General features: G+C 39.5%; 1 protein-coding gene across 1 annotated transcript in view; it reads right to left on the bottom strand.

The window, feature by feature from the left end:
- Window positions 1-19,899: 19,899 nt before the first annotated feature.
- slc2a11l (solute carrier family 2 member 11, like) overlaps window positions 19,900-21,776 on the bottom strand; it is a 6,281-nt gene continuing 4,404 nt past the window's right edge. Inside the window, 6 exon segments of the mRNA XM_008324415.3 lie at window positions 19,900-20,029; window positions 20,062-20,345; window positions 20,421-20,548; window positions 21,266-21,341; window positions 21,438-21,539; window positions 21,704-21,776. The exon segment at window positions 21,704-21,776 is cut by the window's right edge and continues 14 nt beyond it. Of these exon segments, the coding sequence (XP_008322637.1) occupies window positions 20,169-20,345; window positions 20,421-20,548; window positions 21,266-21,341; window positions 21,438-21,539; window positions 21,704-21,776 (556 nt within the window). The 3' untranslated portion in view covers window positions 19,900-20,029; window positions 20,062-20,168.

Here is a 21,776-nt window from a genome sequence, read left to right as displayed (position 1 = left end):
AACCACCAGTCACTGACGTACTGGCCTTTAGCTCTCTTGCCTTTGGGGTAACGTGGGTGCGAGCAACTAATCAATAATTGTCTCTAGCACAACTTTTACTGTCTCCTAGACCAGTGGTGCCCAACCCCCGGGCCGTGGACCGACACCAGTCCATGGGTCAATTGGTACTGGGCCACACAGAAAGAACCGCTAAATTAGAACCACCGCGCTAGCAAAATGAACAAAAAACAACTGTCTTTGTAAAGTTTCTTTGCACAGGGTAAAAGAGCCAATGAGGAGACAGAGGAAGAGCCTCCGTCTTCAAAGAAAAAGAAAGCTAGATTTAATAGACAATTCCAGGAGTCCAACTGGAAATATGGATTTATTGCGACGGGTTGTTCCCACGCACTAAGCCCACGCTGCATAATACGTGCTGAGTGGCTCTCTAGTAAGACGATGAAGACTTCAAAACGGCTTTGCCACATGGAGACCAAACGTTGCTGTTATGAAGAGACTGCTAATATAGTTGAATACACCGTGGCTAACATTTACTATTGTATATAGAAAATACCAGTTTTAATGACGGTCGTATCATTTTATTTACCACCACACTTTAAAATCTGTGGCGCAAAAAAAGATTGGGGATCGCTGGTCTAGACAACGTGAACCTCCATGTAACTTCAGTTGACTAATTGTGTATCAAATGTAGGCCATTTCTCACCTAGCTTCTCTGTTGTCTTTATAATTAGTTTACCTTTCGATATTTTTGCCTGGTGTTTAGCCATTTGAAGACGCTGTGTGTTTATGGTCAGTCGTAACTATTGTGACGCAGAACGGAACCAAAATTCAACCTCACCTTGATTAGATGCTCGTGCGGGTCATTCGACCTCCAACAACTTTACGTTAGCGGTCGGCACAGAGGAGCTGAACCTTGGCTTCTGAATGCGGGTTTTTGAAAAGTCCTGAAGCTCAGATTTATTTAAGCTTAGATAAGCTGCAATAAATATGAAAAATACATGTAAAGCTTGGCATGTAAAAACCCCAGAAAATTCTACTTTTCTGGAACTGACTTTGTATTTATGTTTAATAAATATAACAACAAAATTAAAATATTTAAAAAAAAGCAGTAATACGAGATTTCCTTCGTATAATCTATCACAGTGGTTCCCAAACTTTTTCTACTCTGTACCACCTGAGAAAATATGAATTTTCCTTGTGTACCACTAGAGAGCGCTCGCGTACCACTGGTGGTATGCGTACCACAGTTTGAGAACCACTGATTTAGTACGTTGGGTGTTTTTTCTTCACAACAATGTTCGTTTTACATTTGAAAACAAATATTGACCATAATATTTTGAAGACAACTCTCTCGTTCGGAACCTTGTGTGGCAAATGTGATACAAATGGCTTTATAGGGTTTAGTTTTCCTTGTGACTTAAGTTTCATAAACATGTGTATAAGAGAGAGAGAGAGAGAGAGAGAGCGAGGGAGAGGGACAGAGAGCTTGCCTTTAATCAGTATGTTTGCGTTCAGCTTGTTTATAAATTCTCTTTTTTTTCTCCTGCTACTGAAAATGCACAGTTACCAGTGCTGGGCCTTGCTGACAAAATACTCACTGTGTATTTGAAGGTATTTTTGGTGTACTTGCCTTTAATCAGTATGTTTGCATTCAGATATTCAGATGTCATTCTGATCTACTGTAGGTCTGCTCCTATTTTTAAACCCTGCTGTCTGTTAATGAGATAATATTCAAGCTCAAAGCAGTATTCGTACAGTGTCAACTGTGTTGATGTCCTGGTGAAATTCTCAGCTGACGCGATGATGGTCGTCTGCTCTGCAGACAGCTTGAAGGCAGACCAACCTGCACTTTCTGCAGCTGCAGGAAAAATGTCAGCACTCTACAATATCAGTCTAACCCTAACCCCCCGAAACCACACGGGCAGCAACGAGAGCAAAATGTAAAGGTGGAATGTAGAGGAGAGCGATGTCTTCAGTTGCTGCTCTGCTCTGGACTGAGTGATTTATGAGACAGGGGTGAAACTGAATGTGTTCACATATGTGTGTGTGTGTGTGTGTGTGGTGTCGTGCCCTGTAAAACTATTTGGAACACAGAGCCTTCAAATGACCTCCTTAAACCCATGTCACCCAAACTCCACTGCAAAAACTCACGGCATTTATCATTTCATAAGCAGAAGGTTTTGGGTTAGTTTGTTGTCTGACGTTAATTGTTTATCACCTGTAGTTTTGCTACGTCTCATCATTAATTACCAGATTTTCCAGACTATAAGTCGCACTGTTTTTCATCCTTTGCCTGGTTTTGGGATTTATACTCAGGTGTGACTTGTATGCATATATACTTATATATATTAAAATATATAATTTCACACATTTGTTATTTTCACGCTGACAGCCTCTAGGGGGCACTCAAGGCTTGTGTACCAGTATCTGCTACTCCTGTACAACTGAGAATTTACGTTTGTTATTCCCACACTGACAGCCGCTAGAGGGCACTGGTCCAACTTATACGCCAGAGCGGCTTATAATCTGTGAAATATGGTGATTCATTTTTGCTCCTTTTCTTTATGTTACTTTATTGGTTGTCGGTGCTAAGTTGTTATTCAACATAAATTGAGCAGTGGCTCTAGAACTGAGCCCTGAGGGACACCAATAACTCTGTCACCTTCAGGTTCAAATCAATCTGGATTTATCTTTTTTTGTTGTTGTTGTTGTTCTTACGATCTCCTCCTGTGGTCTACATCTGGTTTGGTTTTGAATTTTTGTTTTTTTTATATCAATGACGATGCTTTCGTATCGAGGCACCATTGTTGGCTAAAGTTGTGCAATATTTGTGTTTATGTATTTCTCCTTCGACTTTCAGTTAACTTTAGCATTCTTGGCAGTGATAAGTTTTACTTTTAGCATAAAGCTATTTAAAAAAAAATCTAATTACCTCCAGAATGTTGACGACAGGGTGCTCGTCTGTAATTGGGACACTGATGACGTTAGCTTAAAAAGACGTAAGTCCTTTAAAAGCTGTGAGCGCAGTGTCTGGGTTTAAAAACAGTCCCCAGTGTCCAGTGTCAGGACTGAAGGAGTTTGCTCTGTCAAATTAAACTGATGTGTGAGCCAATCAGGGCTGAAACCTCATCTGGGTAAACGAGGAAGTGGTAAAGACTCCAGGGTCAGTTGTTGCCTCACAGAGCAGATGCCTCTGGTGTCCTGTGTCTTATTGCTTCTCCAGATTAGCGTGGACATAACTCAGACATAAGTCATACATAACTGAGACTGTGGCAGCAGCAGGAGGACGGGGGACACGTCCAACTCTAATGAGCAGTTTGGAAAACTGTTGATAGTTACAGCAGATTTCTTTAGATGCAAAAATCTATAAAAAAAAAAATCATTTTAATGAAACTTATGCAAAGATGTTTTAAATTTTGAACTCAATTGTTGATGAAACTAAAAGACTTTAATTGCTTTCCAATATTTTTGGCCAAATCCAGGGTTATTTTTCTTTAGATTTCTATGTAACAAACATCAGATCTGAATAAATTACAATCATTTTTTAAACATTTATTTATTTTGTTTTTGTCAGTTTGAAATTATACAGCTTCAGGGGTCGATCCTTCAACATCACTTTAACTCACTTATTTGTTTATTGCCTTTTTTTAATTAATCTTTTTCAGGTTTTGGATGATTTATTTTGCAAAACCTTCTAGCTACCTTTTTAATATTTGTTTACTTTTAGCACTAAAGTTTCCAATACTTTTGTTTTTTTTTAGGTTAAATGTGTTAATGACTTATTTTTCTGTTACTTGTGGCCAGAAAACCAAACAGCAATTTTTTTTATTTTTTTTCTAATCTTTCATGTACTCCTGGTCTAAATTGTAGCTGGTTTTGATTTAGCTATTTCTTTTTATTTTTCTCCATTACAACAAGTAGCTGCTCTTACATTAACACTTATCTCCAACAGTTTGTTTCTTCATGCTAGTGGCTTTTTGTCATGTGTTTTTCTAGTGTGTGAAAATGAATAAACTGACAAATAAAGCTTTACTCCCAGGAGTGACTGTTCTGTCCCACACAGGCCAGTGATTTCTGCTGAGTCAGCTTTCATTCCTCAGTCAACTGTCACCAGTCTGAAGGGTTCGCTCCTCGTCCTTTCAGTCCCGTTTGTTTTCTCTTGGGCCTTTTCCTTTTTCCTGCTTCTCTTTTTCTTGAAAACGCTTACATTCATGCACTTTCTACGATGATTGGCAGTTATGTGTGTGTGAGTTGACAGTTGAAGCTGTCACCACAGCCTCAGACTCTGGACTCAGCAGTTCTCCTTCAAAGATGACGGACACCTCGTGTTATTCCCCTGCTCTGTCCTGTGGCTTTTTCTGGACAAATTGATGATAATGACCTGAAACCTGGACTCTGTGATGAGGACATGACTGAGGGACAGACGTTGCCATGTCAACGGTTTGACTGGCATCAAGTCAAACGTTCAGACGTCTGCAAAACTCCAAGCTGGAAATAACTGTAGAGCTTGTTAGGTTTGTGGAGTCGTTATGATCCGTCCAATTGGCTACGACCACGACGGTGACGTTAAGTTTTAATGTTTGGTGAACTAGAGTCAGTGTTAACTGCCTTGTAGAAAGAAGGTCAGTGGTTTGATTCCTGGTCGAAACTCATTTTCTTCTATTGTTCAAAATCTTTCAGGATTAAACTACAGTGTTCCCTCTCTTATCGTGGTAGTTACGTTCCAAGACTGTGAAATAGGAAAAATCGCAAAGTAGACGCGAGATAGTTCTTATAGTATTTCCAGCTATTTATTTACCCTTTATGAACCTCCCTCACACTGTTATCAACTAGACTGTATTACCCTTTACCACACAGTAGAGTCATAGAATCACAACGTAGAGCGAAGTGAACGAGAGAGTGGCCGAAAGACAGGGGGAGATGCTGAGAGATGTTACGATGCATGAGCCAATCAGAGTGAGGAACAAAAGAGCATGCTCATTTAGCCAATAGTATGCTGTGTACAAAGCTACCAGCGATCGATCGCAAATGCGCTTATCTCAATTTCAAACGAGAATCCACATTTTTTAAAGCTAATACTTTTTCAGTTTATTTTAGCTATTTTTCGCAAGGTCGGATTTAAAAAAAATCTGCAATGTACTGAAGGAGCGAAAGGAGAACGGCGATATAGAGAGGGACCACTGTAATTCAGTTTCACCTGTACAACAGGTGTGAATGTGTGTAGTCAAGGTGACCCCGTCCCCTCCAGGTTACTAGCCCTCCAACCACCGTCCAACTTACCAACTCCAGCCATTCAATCACTGTTACACAAAATCAGCTTGTTTTCATTTTTTATTGGATCAAATACATTCTGTGGACAGATATCACTTTATAATTTCATAGGCAGCATCACAAAAAACAACCAGCGCCCCCTGTTGTTTCCAAAAGAAAATTTTAAATAAAAAAAGAAATATTTACAGGAAAAATCAAGAACTTTGTTGAGATAAATTAAAAGCTACTTTTTTCAACACCGTAAATAAAAAGTGGGGAAAAAAAGGGGCGGAAATGTAAAATCTTACACTTCTCTCGTACACAAGATTCAAGGATATATATGTGTTTATAGTATATATATGTCTGTGTTCACATATATATATATATATATTTATGTTTATATTCTATATATGCATCTCTACAAAAAAGTAACCTTACTCTGTCCAGGAGTAAATACATTCTACTCTACAACCACTACGACAACAGAGTACATTCCAGACCAAATACCTCGACCCTTCGTCTGCAGGACCTTTGAACAATCATGTGACCATGAACCAGGAAGTTAGCAACAGAATATTTAAGTATGAATATAAAAAATGTCCTCTGCGGTTTATGTCCATGTCAGCCTAGGATTCACACCCACACCCCCACACACACACTTTATCCTTAAATCCCACTCACACACGCACAGAAAAATGAGCAGCTCAGCACTGAGTCTGGTTCTGTGTGTCTCTGCAGCAGAAACCTGAGCTAGAATCTATTTCTGCTGCAGCTCTTCAGTCCAGCAGGACGTGTCGCACGACTTTCTAGATCATTCTGCAGCTCGGCCACAAACTTAGCCCAGTCTTTCTCCTTGGACTCGAACCTCAGTTTTTACTGCCGTGACGCAAACATGATGCATCCAGACACCAGACTTCACCTCCATGTCTAAGCCGTGGCTCGTGGCCCACAGATGGGTCAGAAACCATTTTAGGTTGTTTTGTATATATTTGTCTGCCATTTAAATTTAGAGTGACATCAACTGAAAAGACCAATATAGTTAGTGTAGAATTTTGCTTATTTTATTGGGAGGTAGCTGGGTGAAAACAAATCCACTAGGTGGCAGTAATGCAATTCAGGGATCATAGCATAGCGAGTGTTGGGAGTGGCAACATCAGCTTGTTGTTTTTAGAGTTATGACAGAAAACTATGGTGGGTAGTTAAATGGATATTGGTGTGTTGTGGTAGAGGTGTACAGCACCATGTCGCAGCAGGTGCTCAGCGCCACAGTGACAGATCTTCTGCCGACTGTGAATAACCCCTAACTGTCCAATAATATCAAAGTATTTTAGAATGGCAGACCAAATGAGCAATCAAGCCTAAACCAATAAGCTAATTATTAGCCAATATGGCTAATTTCACACTATGTAAATGCATAAAGGTGTGCTGTGTAGCACTACATATTTTTAACGGCGTGAACTCAGATTGCATGAAAATAGGTGAAATTTGAGTGGTAGTTCTTGTAGCACTACATATTTCTAACGGCGTGAACTCAGATTGCATGAAATTTCTTTGTGTGCTAAAACGATGGCAAAGGAACCTCGAAGAAAATGAATCTTATCTTTAGAACTAAAGATGATCACGATGTGATCCATTTGATAAAAAAAATAGTTTTGATCAATGTTTCAAGGATATAAAAACTTAGAACTGATTTAATGTTATTGAGTTCAGTCGGAACAAAGAAAGAATTACGACTACTTTGGTCAAGTTCTGTTTTAAAAGATGAATAAATGATGTTGTTGTCTGTGAAACGTAGGAACCTACTGACGGAGGTGGAGACAGTGAACTGGTGTGTTCGAGTGGGCCACATGGTGGGCTACTCTGGTGTATGGATGAATCGTATCTCGCAGAACAAACCCAAACCACGGTCTACGTCACTCTAGTCATTATTCTGGAACCTTAAAGAGAATGAGCTACGTAGATCTAAGGTCTGAGAAAACCGAGGCTCGCAGTCTCCAAATGGGTCCATAAACACACCAACCACTGTGAAACCAAACAACTGACCAACATCCTACACTGCAGCACGTAAACATAAACAAACCTGTATTTGGCATCTTTAGACGGCAGAAACCTCCGAGCTAAGTTTCTACAGCGCTACAGGAAAAAACCCACGGTTAAGCACCAAGAGAGTTGACGATGTGGATGAGGATGACCTTCGTTCCCGGCTCAGTTTCTCACGTCCTTCACAGATCGGTTCACTCTCACTGTATATGGCAATACAATCACATGCTTAGCTGTTACCGGTGTAGAAATATTCACTGTACACTGTGGTATATCTGTGTGCTTTGTTTGTGTCGGTACACTGTACAGTATATGTGTTTCTTTTGCATATATATGTGTATGTGTGTGTGTGTGTGTGTCAGGTAGCCCTGAGAAGGATGTGGGGGTTTGTGCTTCTTTGATCACAGGTGTAGCTGTGGTTCGATGCCCGCTGGTGGACAGATGACGACAGAGTATGTGTGTGTGTGTGTATTTTTCTTGTTTAACTATCCTTATGGGGACAGAGTTTTTGATGATGACTGTTTTTTTGAGGCCATGTTGCACAGTCCAGTGGATAGTGGGTGGTGCTGTTAGAAAAATTTAGATTAAAGTTTAACTTGACGGTTTATTAGAGGTGAGGGCTGTGGAGTACTTCACTGTCGAGGCAAGGAATAAGTTCAGTAAAACGTAGTTCCTGTCTGCAAAACGATGTGAAGATATGAACTGACACATGTCACATGACGCTTATGACGACATCTCTCTTTAATATACAGTGTTCTCTCTCCTATCGCGGTAGTTGAGTTCCAAGTCCCACCGTGAAAGGGGAAAATCCCCAAAGTAGAAGTGAGACAGTTATTATATGATTTCCGTATATATTTAGCCTTTACGAACCTCCCCCACACTGTTATCAACCCTCCATAGACTGTATCACCATTTCCTACACAATTATATACACAGTAGAGTCGTAGAATGAAGTACACGACCATAAAAAACTATTTAAAGTGCAGTCTAATGATGATGATCGTCAAGAACGTCATGATCACATCCTCGGGGAGTTGATCTCGCTCGAGAGCAACAGTGATGTCTTGGGCCTAGCCATGTTCATTCTGCGGCTGCTGCGGAACGCAGACATCGCTGCTGAGTTTAAACACACCTTTACCAAGAAGGTGACTACCCCCTGCTGGTGGATGTTTAGAATGCTGTTTTAATGCTTACGTAGGGTAGATTTCCCAACCCAAATCTCATTTACCACTACGTACTGTACATGTTTTTTGCCTTACCCTGTATGTATGTGTTGGAAAATGTTTTTTCGTTTATATATTTACTGTTTTATTTCCGTTTTTAGGCTAGAAAGTTATTTTTCATGAAAATATTGGAAAATTACAATTTTTTATTTATATATGGCGATATAGTGAAAATTTCCCGAGATCGGATTAAAAAAAAATCTGCGATGTACTGAGGGAGCAAAAAGAGAACCGCGATATAGAGAGGGAACACTGATTCGCTAGGTCACAGCGAGGTTCGGGTTTAACGGGTTACCTGAGGGGAATTGCACAAAAACAAGATAAGGGATTTAGCCAAGATATGCTGATTAGTCTGGTTGAACTGATTCTGACGCCTTCATTTCCCAAAATGAACCCCCGTAGAATTAACAACGTTCTAACTATCCATCTGTCCAGAATGCTGGTCCACCATTGTCTGCCGGTCTTTCTTTATAATAGAATAATCTTACTAATCACCAAGTCTTCAGCCTTGGCTTCGAACCACAACAAGTAGGTTTCTACTTTATTTCCCTTCACCATGAAAAGAAACAAACATAGGAAGTACAGATATTTGTTCAGTGTTAGACCACACTTGTTCTGATACTGCACTAGTATTGTTATCCATTTCCCCATCTGTGATTCGATGAGTGATTCCGACGTCTATTTGAGCACACCGTGGACGCACACTTATCCAGAATATTTACACCTGCCCTGACATTTCATCCTGGCTCGGCGTACGTGCAACCAATTTAAGCCAAGACGCACGGATCAGAATAGGTCAAGCCGCACTACCTCAGTTATCCTGGATATTGTTTCTCGTACTTTTGTGTAATACCAAACCCCCCCCCCCCCGCCCCCCGAACACTTGACAAAATAAAATAAATGCATTATGAAACGTGACCCAGGGATAAAAACATTTGCCGACATTGTCAAAAATATTCAGATAAGTAAATGTTAAGAGTACATATTTAAGTCTTAAATAGCTAATTTAAGTAGCAATTTAAAAGACGCTAAAGGCTGGCCAATAGAGTTCGAGATTTAGAAGAAACTTTAACACCAAAAATAGGCAGAAAAAACTCTGGACCTGTAATGAAATGAAGTGACAATATGCAAAATAAACCAAAAAATAAACAGATGTTGAATAAAAAAAATCCAGAAACAGAAGTACACATTGGTATGAAAGGAGGACCTGTAACCAGGTGAAACCAGGTGACTATCATCTACTGCTCAGTCCCATCACTGCTGCCTGTTGTTGCTGCAGTTCCCATGAAAACAGACGTCCAGCAAACAAACAGAGCAGAGGACAGGGTCAGTCAGTCCCCCTGTGTGTGTCTGTGTCTGTGTCTGTGTGTGTGTGTCTGTTCAGAAGGGAAATGAAATGGCTGGTCACACTGTGGGATTTGCTCCTGCCTTATTAACAATGACCATCTGGACAGAGAGACGCTGAGATCACAGAGGAATTCTTTCGTGACACAGAGTGAGAGTCTGTTTCCACGCAGGAAAACCCACTCAGCTGTTCACCTGTGTGTGAATTCCACATGAAGATGGGAGAATCTTGGCCAAGGACAGCTGCCCTGAACCCCCGGTCATCAGACTGACCCTGGCTGCAAAAGCCACCATAAAAACCACATGTATCCACATATAAAAGAAATATATATTGGATTTAAACATAGAGTGTGTGTAATAAAGGGCTGGTAAACTGAACTCCTTACTGTTTGCAAATATAAGAACATAACATAACCTAACAAGTTTGCTAATGGCTAATTTAGCGGTTAATGAAACATGGTTTCACCCAAAGGCTTATCTTTCTGTAGTGATTTAATGTCAATTTCCCTCTAAATGGTCATTGTCATTAAATTGAGCAGGTGGAAATGATGATGAAGTCTGCGAGAACTTTAGTTCAAAGACGTAGCTGTAACTTTTGTTGACTTTTGTTACTTTTTCCTTTTGTTAGCATTAGCAGATATTGGTTTAATTAACGTTTGTTAGCCTCATTTTTATCACCATTCGGCTTCATCCAATGTTTACAACTACTTTAGCCTCGGCCAAAATGGGTCAAAGTCGTTTCAATTTTACTTTAAGAAATTATTATACTAATACTAAACAAGGTCTTCATGCTAGAATGAGGAGACATCCCAAAAGGTATGAAAAGAAAAAAAATCACATTGTCACAAGGTTCATTACATATATATTATAATTGATATATTACTGTTTTGTAGGATATGAGCCTAAATATTTCCCATAGTAAACTCTGTAGGGCAGCAGCACACAATTAACAACCAGTAACCTGTCCGAACGCTTGGTTTCTGTCATACAGCGACGACAGAGGCTTCATGTCACAGCTTTGTTCAGTTAACACTGTTATAACCACATTATCTGATCAGTAATAAATGATGAGTTCAACAGCAACTGGTAATGAAAAAATCATCTTGACATTGATGGTAAAGTCAGTTCCACTGGGTCAACGTTTACCACAAATGAATGAACTTCTTGCTAAACGTTAGCATGTTTGCCGAGCTGCGAGTCACTCCAATGACCTAAGTTGTTTATGGCTAACATTTAGTCATGTTTGTGTGTGAACGGCTGCCTGGAAAGCATCTGATTGAAGGTAACATCAGTTGTTGCCGCAGCTTTTACCCTCCCACTTTGGGAAAATGTTTACTAACGTCCTGGCCGACAGTTAGCGGAACATAAACATAACGTGAAGAACAGCTGAAAGAAAAAAAAAATAGAAACATTTCATGACAAGTAGATCACATTCAGCCACAGAGAATAAGCCCGAGACTCATTTAAATTCTTCACTCTGAGAGTTTAGACAGAATTTACACAATAAAAACGAGGACAGATTTGTTGAAACCACCTCTACTGCAGTAACTTCAGATACAGGTATGCAGAAAAAGCCATCGTTCAAAAGTTTGAGTCAAACAGTAGAACGCTCTTGTTCTGCTGCATAGCTTCACTTTTGCGAACAAATGACTGCTTCCATTTTTTTTAAATGAAGTTAAACATTTAAAAAAGCCACCAAAAGAACCCCCGACCCGTATATTGGTTCAACCTTTGAGTCTGATCTAAAGAGAAATGAAATGGAAGGCAGTGATGAAGGAACGAGCGTCAGAGTCCTCTTCAACATCAGCAGTGTGTGTTTTTGCTCTAACGAGGCCCTTCGTGCCACTCGACAGATTAACCAGGATTATTGTCAAGTCAAGTCAAAGGAGATTAAAAACGTGTGTGTGTGTGTGTGTGTGTTTACCTAAGGTGTGTGTACAGACGAGTCATGGTTGTCTGTGAGCTGTGCTTCTCTGTCAGCCTCTAAGGCTGTTGGTGTCGGTGTGTGGGTCCTTTAAATAGGTGTTAATGATGGAGGGGGCGGGGGCGCAGGGGAGGTGGACGTCATCGTCTGTATCATCTTCATCATCATCATCATCATCATCACCATGAGATTATACACATATGATAAACACATACATAAATTGATAACAGTAATCCCTGCCAGTAGTAAGACTATAGAAAATGTGCTTTCTGACAGGTCGTGTGTGTGTGTGTGTGTGTGTGTGTGTGCGCGTGTGTGTAGTAGTGAGCACCTCATCGTTCAGAGTGTTGCTCAGAAAAGGCTCAGAAAGACAGCAAGGATAGAGGAGAAGTTTGAAGGAAGTACAAGGACAGAAAGGAGGAAGTAGAGAAAGAAAGGAAGGAAAGAAGGAAAGAAGGAAAGGAATTTATAACTAACAGCACAGGTTAATAAGGGATACCAAAGATAATATTGCATCTTCTAGTACTAGCATCAATTGCTCAGTGTATAGAAAAGTGGAAGAAAGCTATAGTGTGATAATAGATTGATTTTTTTTTTTTATAATTTCTAAAATAATTTATACCAACAATAGTTATATTTTATAGAGTATTTACATAAGTACATATAATATCCATATTACTACGTGTCAGCATGTCGTTATAGAAACATACACCATACATATGTGTACTGTATATAGTAACGTTATAGCCACACGTACACACATACAATCAGAGTATACAATCGGAGAGTGCTATTGCAATGCTGTGTTTTTCCGTTGTCGAAAACATTCACATCTTCTCAAGTAGATAAGCTTAAAGAGAGGAGTTCCTGTTTATATTGCTATAAGAAAAAAGATCAAAATTCAGCTCAGGCTCCAGCAGTCGCAGGTGATTTTTTTTTTTCCCAAAAATTCCCAGTATTGCTTATTGTAAAGTTTTCCCTCCTCTGATGCTATCGTCTCAAAGAAAAGAAGAGGAAAAAAGAGAGAGAGGGGGAAAAAAAAAGCTTTGACTTTTGAGTCCAAAGGTCAAACACATCTGGTGCTGCTGCTGCTGCTGCTGCTGCTGGAGGGAAGAAAGTTCTTTTTCCCTCTCTTTCTTTTCCCCTTTCTTGTTGCAGCAGAATGATCAAACCAAACCGCTCCTGGATCTGGGTCAGGGATGAGAAGTAAAAGCTCTGTTCCCTTCAGGCAGGCAGATATTAAATAGGTGAGTGTGTGAACAGCCGGGTTAAGTTTGGAACGAAAACAGAACGTCCAGAGGAGAATTCTCTAGAAGTCAGAGAAGAGATCCTGGGGTCCCAGGTGGATGATGAAGGGAGCCAGGGTCCGAGGCTGGTAGAAGGGATTGTCTATGAAGAGTCCACCTGCAGGGAGACGGAGAGCAGAGACAAAATGATTAGGGAAAAAAGACGCCGTGGGGCTCAACATAGGGGTCAGGATTTGATCAGATGGTGACTTGAAGTGGCCTAGACATGGTCATAGTTGGAGCTGATAAGGTTCCTGTCAATCGTGTATTTTATTTTGAGTCGTATAATAAAAGTTAGCGTAGCTTAAAATAAGCTAATTGTAATTAGCCAAAAGCCAGACGTAAAGAAAAATGGTTTAGCATAGACTTTAAAAAAATAAAATAGCAAACTTTTCAAAATGGCTACAGAAATATTATTGTAACTGACAAGAGCAAACCATTAATTCAAAAACTAAATCTGAGAAACATTAAATTAAGATTTAGCTCAAAGATGAAAGTAACTTGGACATGTCTCTATCGTAGGCCATATAAAACCTAAACAATGACCAAATTATCCCTTCGGTAACCGAAGGAAAATAAGGCATTTGCGGTTAAAGAGCTAAACAGTTTATGTTGGTGCAATAGCCGTAACAGGCTAAAATTAGCCAAAACGCTCGGTAACCGAAGGAAAATAAAGCATTTGCGGTTAAAGAGCTAAACAGTTAGTGACCAGATTTATAGAAAATGTGTCGCAGCAACAACTAAAACAACAGATTAAATGACAGCAAAAAAAAAGCAAAAAAAAGCTGAATAACAAAACAAAACAGCAAAGGCTAAAGTACAATCACTATATGTGAACTGGTTTGTTAGCAAACGTTTACTGTATTTGCCAAAGGTTTGCTAACAAACAGCTGTGCGTTAGCCAGATCAGAAGCTACATGGTTCACAAGAGGTTAGGGCCAGAGACAGACAGAAGTTAAAAAGCTGATAATCGTACATAAACGTTAATTTTCTGGACATATTTTTTAAAAGAACAAACTGATTCTATTAGAACTTCAAAAATGACTAACAAGAACTTTTCTAATTTCTTACAATTAGCTAAAAGATGATTTAGAGTAAAGTTGAAAAATGGCAAAAACACAGGGAGATAATTAATACAGACAAGTTCAAATTCATCTACAAACAAACTAAACTAATATGAAATGACAAAATATTTGAGTTTTGTATTTGAAGTTAGTCCACAGTTGAAATAAAAAAAAGTTGTAGATAAAACAACCTAATTCATATAATGTCTTTGTTGTACTTATTTTATCCTGCACTGATTTTATTTAATATTTCCATTTATACATAATATGTATTACCATATTATAAATATATAAGTGAAATTAAGCCACATGACTGTAGTCATAATGTCTACACCTCATTCCCCCTAATGGGTGATAGGGGGCGCTGGAGCCAATCCCAGTCATCTACAGATCCATAACAGGTGAAATAATCCAGTTTCTTAGAGATGTCAGAAGAAAAAAAAACAAGCCAAAAAAATATAAATAAATCAAATTAAATTCAGCTACAACTCCACTCTGACATCACCCAGCTCCTGACCAGTGTTTGGCCTGAAGGTGACGGGATCCTACATGAATCCGTCCCTGTGAGGTCACAGGACCGTGCTGCTGCGTGAACACAGCTCGATCTGAGTGGACCGTCTGAAATTCCCCCGTTGACTTCCTGCCTTTGTCTGAAGGCTGAGGCTCAACGGAGGAAACGACAGAGACGCCGTGTCTGAAATCAGTCTTTCAGTCAATCTGAGAACAGGCCGACATCAGAGGTTCTCTGACGCGTCGGCTGAAGGCCTTTAAATCAAATATACAACAGGCAGCTGTTGAACTTTTTTATAGGAGATAAACTTTATTCATATTTCTGTACATCCTTCACACAAGCTCACATTACTAATAACCCTATTTGTTTCGCTTCGGCAGACACTGCGCCTGTGTGTGTGTGTGTGTGTGTGTGTGTGTCGTATTGCAAAAGTCCATCTTCTTCCAAGCAAATAAAAAGCAAAACAACATAAAAGTAAGGCTGAAATATATTTCTATATATATTTATATCAAAGAGTGAGGTAACAATTCACAGTTCAAATCCTTCAAGTTTTTTTTATCTGTATAGAACTTAAAAACCTGCAGCAGTTATCAATAAAAGATTTTTGGAAACAGTATGAATATAAAACAACAACAACAAAAAACAGAACAAAAATAACAACAACAAAAACCCATAAACACAAGCCCTTAAAAAAGTTTTGATCTTAAAAGTCCTGAATCTCACCATCACTGATGTGGTACAAGAAAAGAAAAAAAAAAACAACAAAAAACAGCAGGTGAAGTAAAAGGTGCGTTTGTTTTGTGTGTCTGTTCTGCTAAAAGAAGGTGTAGTGGGGGACGGGGAAGGCGGGAACTTTCATGATGGGCAACAGAAGCATTCTCTTGGGCAAACCTAGAGGGGAGACATGAGAAGAGCACAGCTGTGTGTGAGTGCCGGACCAATACACACACACACACACACACACAATCAGCTAGTCTACTGCACGTACACGAGTGTGATGTGTGTGTGTGTGTTTGAGAGGATAGAGGAGCTGAGATTGAACACACATTAGAACTGAAGGGAAATCAGAGGCAGGAAGGAAGAAAGGGAAATCTGCTGAGTCAGCATCAGGTGATTGCAACTTGGGTGTAATGTTTATGGTAAAGTATGTTGGAATTTGCACAAAAAGAAAATTCTATATTTTAAAGCTTAAAATATATATTTTTTTAAAAATAGCAGCTGTTGGTTAAAAAACCCATAACATTTTCTCCCAAGTTGAAGTTAGAGCAAGAAAGTGTTGAGAAAAATGGTTAAAAAATGGAAACATCCAAACTCTTTTTTAAAGCTACACTTCAGATTTATATTTATATTTTGTTTTTTTACAAACATATCTGGTCAAATATTTATTTAGTCTGACCAGTTTCCACTGAGCTCCACACAGACTCACGCTGTTTACATCGCAGGTTTCTTTTTTTTTCTCAGTGGATGTTTACAGAGCTCCACTTCCTCACCAAGTGTTAAAAGCTAAGGTTAAAGCTCAGGGTCACGTGAGGTCACAGGGACCACCCACTCGGAAATATGGACCAAAGAACCGAGTACAGAACGTGGACAAAACAGGAATTTAGTCAAGTGGTGCAGTGAGGTGCTTTAAAGATGGAACAAAGTAACAGAAAATGACTGAAAGTACTTAATAAAATCTAGGCAAAGTAAGAATTTGATGAAAAATTCCAAATATATTGATTTCAATAATCAGAATTTGAGGAAAAAATGTTGCTGTTCATGTAAAAAAAAAATCAACAAACATTTTCAAAATTGAGGGTTGGAGGAGAGGTCGTATTCTAGGAAAGAAAATCCAAAATTCTGTTAAATGACTATATCATAAAAAGTCAGAAGGAAAAAAAATTAAGAAGTCAGGTAACTGTCAATACAACATATATGTACATATAGGTTTAAATTTGGACTAAGTCGTCCAGTCAGAAACACATTGACAGAAACATGGTGAATGTATTTAACTGCCAAGTCTCTAATGAAACCTGTGCTGATGTTTTCAGAGTTGAGCCTCTGGAACTGAGCTTCACTTCATATCCAGGACTGCTGGGCCCTCAGGGGCCACTTACTGCTGCTGGGGCCTCAGACCTGGGTCTGTCTGCACATACTGTAGACAGAGGCCGATCAAACACTCAACACACACACACACACACACACTCCACAAGACCTGGTCTGTGGCCGTCCGTATAACTCTGTCCAACAGAAATACACACGTACGTAATGAAGTGAAGTTTACACCAGGACGTCGACTGCAAAGGTCAAAGGTCAAGCTCTGCTGTAGATTTTACACTTAGGCAGTGTGTTTATGTGTGCATATTTCTGGTATAGCTATATATTTGGGAACGCTGTTTCGTAAAAATACTACTGCTGTGAGGACACCTGTGAGGACTCTGTTGTTTTGGGGTCATTTTTTCAGGTTCCTTCTGAGGTATTTTTAGGTTCACAATTTTAGTTTGGAGTAGACATATATTTGGAATATGTTGAGCTCACAAAGCAGACACAAATAACCCCAACGTGTGTATCTCTCACATGCGTAGCTTTTTTTTCAGCCATTTAAGGTTAACGTCATCAAGGCAAATGTAGGGCATGGGATCAAACACAGTTAGCTTTGGGCTAACTATCGTTAATTTAAGGGTTTCACCTTTAGTTGGAATTGAAGTTTTACTGCTTCTTTGGTTGTTCATCAGATTTAGCTTGTTTTAGGCTAACTTTTGGATTTAGAACATGTGAAGACCTTTTAAAATATTTTAAAAGCCACTTCTCGTTTTTAAACTAACTTTTACTTTTATTTGTTTTTGTCTGTTTAGCAAACTCTACTACTCTCACTACTACTACTACTATTACTACTACAACTACTACTACTTTTTGTAACTATAACTACTTTGAACAAACTTTTGATCTTATTTAACCTTTAATTGTTTTTTTCCTCTTAAAATCAAACTTTTGCTGAGCCTAACATCTGGAATACTAGCACTTATTTTACTTTGTGGCTCAAAAAGGACAGACTGAATATAACGAGGCAAAAGACATGACAACTAAAGGTCCAGAAGCACACTTCTGGACCTTTAGTTGAAAATTAAATCCATTGTAAGACTTCCATCATTTGTGAAATAAAAAAAAAGAAAAAACTTTCATCAGAAATGTTCTTTTATCATTCACTATGCTCTTCATGCTAGCCCATTTCAATTCCAGATGACCCCACGTGGTGTTGCGACCCCAAGGTTGAGAACATGTCTGGTTAGCGCCTTTATGCACGTAACTGCGGAGCAATAAGATGGCGCCGGTATGTGTGGTCTGCAGTCACTGGCTGTGTTGTGTGTATTTGTGCTGTTAATGTCGACCCATTGCTGGTGTATAGTCGCCAAACACTGCTGGATCTTCGGCCTCTTGACGAACATCTGGTAAATTTCGCTAATGGTGGGCGTGGAACTCTGGCTCCGCACCTGGTGAGCATCCCGACACACCTGTATCACAACCTGGCTCCACTACCTCTGCGTAAGCGTTCTCAACACCGTGGAAGACACAGCGGTCTCCGGGTGAAGCACAAGGCTCGTCTGGTGCTCTCCTCCACGGATTATTGGACTGAGCGTCTCTGTCCACCGCCGCTCGCTGAACCAGGTATATGCCTGCTGGTACCTGTCGTCGGCCCGAATGAGATGTTTCAGTCCCGCGGCCCCTGTTCACCTGGTCCCTGCTGCCGCGGTGCGAATCACCGTAACCTGCGACGCTTGCGGTACTGGCGGCTAATGTCGCGGACCCACCAGAGATGGTCTGGTAAATGCCAAATCGCTGGCGAACAATCTGTTTTGGATAATTTCTTCACATCCCGGAGATTGGACTTCCTCTGTATTTTCCGGGACTTGGATGGGTGTTGGTGGGACCCAGTGACAGCAGCTATTTTGATTCCCCGCGGATGTCAGACCGAGGAGGAATAGCGACTGTTTACCAGAGTCATCATGAAGGTAAGCAGCTTTCATCATAGTCGTTTACCAGCTTTGAACTCTGTTTATTTCAGCTGTTTTGCTCTCACTGTGCTGTGTGCAGTCATTACTTTTTGCTGATTTCCTGGCTGAGGTTATGTCTTAATTATACGCGTGTTCTTATCATTGGCGATTTTAATAATCCTGAATGGCAACCTTATTGACTCTTGACCGCGGATACACACCGGATCTTGTTTTATTATATGGGTTGCCAGTTCTTAACTTAGACATTGAGGACTTAGTGTTTTTGGACCATGAACCTGTATGGTTTGTGTATTCTCTTGGCTGAACTACAGGTAAATCTGTCGCTGCTGTTCTGCGTATCATTAACCCTTCCACTGCTGTTCAGTTCTCATCCATTTACAGAGAAAACTGCGTCTTCCCAGAATCTTTGTTTAACACGAATGAGTTTAAACTCATGGTTTCAATCCATCTGCAAAACTGTTTTAACCAAGGCGCCTCCATTATAAACCAGGCAGCCTAAAACTAAATCCGAGCCCTGGTTAAAAGACACGACCCGTGCTGCCAGTGAGTGAATGGAAAAAAGAAAAGCTTCAGGTATCCAAATATTAGGGGGTGAGAGATGCTAAAGAAAAGCACTTTTCTAACATAATTGTGTCAAATTGCCATTAACCTCGTGTTCTTTTTAAGACTGTTTCAGTTCTGGTACCCCGCACTATAGGGCTGTCATACATTATAATTAGTAGATGTGGTCCCTGGAAATCTTAAACATTTGTAGTGCAACCTTTGTTTAAAAAAACTATCATCTAGATCCTGCAGTTATAGCTAATTTTAGGCCAATCTCTAAACTAACTATCCTCTCCATTTATTTATGGATGCAATCTATGCAATTGCACTGCCTTGATTTTAGGTTTAGTTCACAGTTCATAGCCAGCAATGCAATGGTACTAATAACTGGCATAATAATTTCTTTTGGTGTTTTGGTTTTCCTCCTTGGTTTCCTCATTTTTGGTTTTCGGTTTTGGTCAAGAATTTTAAATTTTGGTGAATCACTACTAATTATCATCTATTATTTGTTTTTTGTCTAAGTATCAGCGGTTTATTAGCTGGGCTACACATGGAACTGCTGTAAAGAGTTCATACTGTTAAATGGACTTCATACTGTTCCTGATGCTAAAAAAAACTAAACAATAGCGCAGTCAGTTATATAATGTATCAACTGTACTACAGATGAGTAGTAAATGTCCGAGTGACGTACAAAAATAACTTATAAAACAATGTAAAAGTCTAGATGACAGTAATAAAACCTATTTTTATTTTCAAGGTATTCATTAAAGAAAAAGAATGACATGTTTGATTTTGAAATGTGTCATTTCTCAATTTTCATCAGAGCAAGAGTTAGAACAAGAATACTTAATAGTAAATAGAAAAAATACTGTTTTAGGTCAGCTGAATAGTAAATACTGAAAAAATACTGTTTTAGGTCAGCTGAAAAAGAAATTTAATAGTTAGTTACCTGTAAGATAAAAAAAGAACCTTCCAAAATACAAATTCTATTCAATTAGAATCTAGTCTCACATATTTGCATTTGAGATTTTTTCATGTGCATCCTCTGAAACTCAGCAGTGACCTCTAGCACCGTTTTGTTTTTGGTCTCGGGGATGTTGAACCTCACAAACAAGCCAGAGACCATACAGAAAACCAGGAAAATTAGAAAGCAGAAGGGACCAAGGTTCTCCTAAAAGAGAGAATACTTTGTATCACAAAAGTTGGTACACATAGTTGGTAAACATGAAAAGTAGATAGTGCCTACCACTATAACAGGGAAGACCATCCCCAGTGTGAACAGGCCTGTCCAGCTCAGAATGCAGGCCAGTGTGTATCCAGCTGATTTCAAAGGCTGCGTCAGGATTTCACCAGGGAGTGAAACTATTGCTCCAGCTGAGACAATTGTACGCATAAGAAATGCTGTTTATTCACTGATGTAATAAGTAGGGATGGCTCGATCCAATATGAATGATCGAAATATGTCCGATATTGGTCAAAATTTCAGGATATTAACTTTTTGCTGTTATTCGATATGCCCATATTGTCCAAACACTTAATTTACGATTCTGATATCAGCCGATACATATAGCGGGGCACTAGTGGAAGTGTTGGGTTAAAAACAGTGTTTTTAAATTATTTTCTGTCCGACAACATGGTGCCTTGAACGCACCATGATGTAGTGGACATGCAAAGTGTATTCTGTTCCTTGTGTGGGAGCCGGTTGGCTTTGTTAATGCTAGTCAAGTTCTGATGGGTTTGGCGTGCTGTGTGCCCGACAACAGTGCTGTTTCAGGTGAGATAATAAACCATTTCTGATCAAATAAAAGCTGCCTCTGTCTCATTCTACCGCTGCGTTACATTATAAAGTTAAAGCCCGTCCGATTTGAACCCTAAGCCCAAATGCTGAACTTCACTTTGCACAACATGCCGTAAACAGGGACACTATTGCCTCTGCAACAGCAGTTTGCGGCATGCTGGAGAAGAAAAGAAAGTCGGATTAATTGGCAGAAGTTGCAATATTGGTATCAGACATGAAGCAGTTGTATTGAGCCATCCCTAAGTAACATTTACATTTCAAATTGTTTTATAAAAAATCTCTGATAAATATACCTGGTCCGCTGGAGAAAAAAAGAATAAATAGTAAAATTAGAGCCATGCTGCAGTATGGCAACCAGGAGACTTGACTCTAAAGGGTAATGGTAGATATTTAACAATTAGAAAATAAGGATTTATTATTGTGCGTCTTTTGCTACAAGCATGAAACTAGTTAATAAGAACTGACCTGCAGGTACAGAGTGATGGTGAGGAGCACCAGTGTTGCAGACATGTTCATGAATCCTCTGAATATCAGCGCTTTCCTCCCCATGCTCTCAATAATCATAAACTGCAACATAAAATGCAATTTCACCTGCCGACCACAAAAGTGAGCTTCGACTTCACAGAACAATTTTACAGTGCGTTAAAGACAGCACACCAGGCATTTATTGACACTGAAGGACCATAAAACTGAAATGAAACATGATGTGATGTCAGTGAACCGGGACTCACACAAGCAAAAGAGGTGATGAGCTCACACAAACCCGTCCCCAAGGCAGCATAAGATAACTGGTCTTCTTGGATT

This window comes from Cynoglossus semilaevis, chromosome 14, assembly GCF_000523025.1.
Source record: "Cynoglossus semilaevis isolate Cse_v1.0 chromosome 14, Cse_v1.0, whole genome shotgun sequence".
Taxonomy (NCBI): domain Eukaryota; kingdom Metazoa; phylum Chordata; class Actinopteri; order Pleuronectiformes; family Cynoglossidae; genus Cynoglossus; species Cynoglossus semilaevis.
The sequence above is the reverse complement of the archived record's forward strand: the minus strand, read 5'-3'. Positions and strand labels throughout refer to the sequence as shown.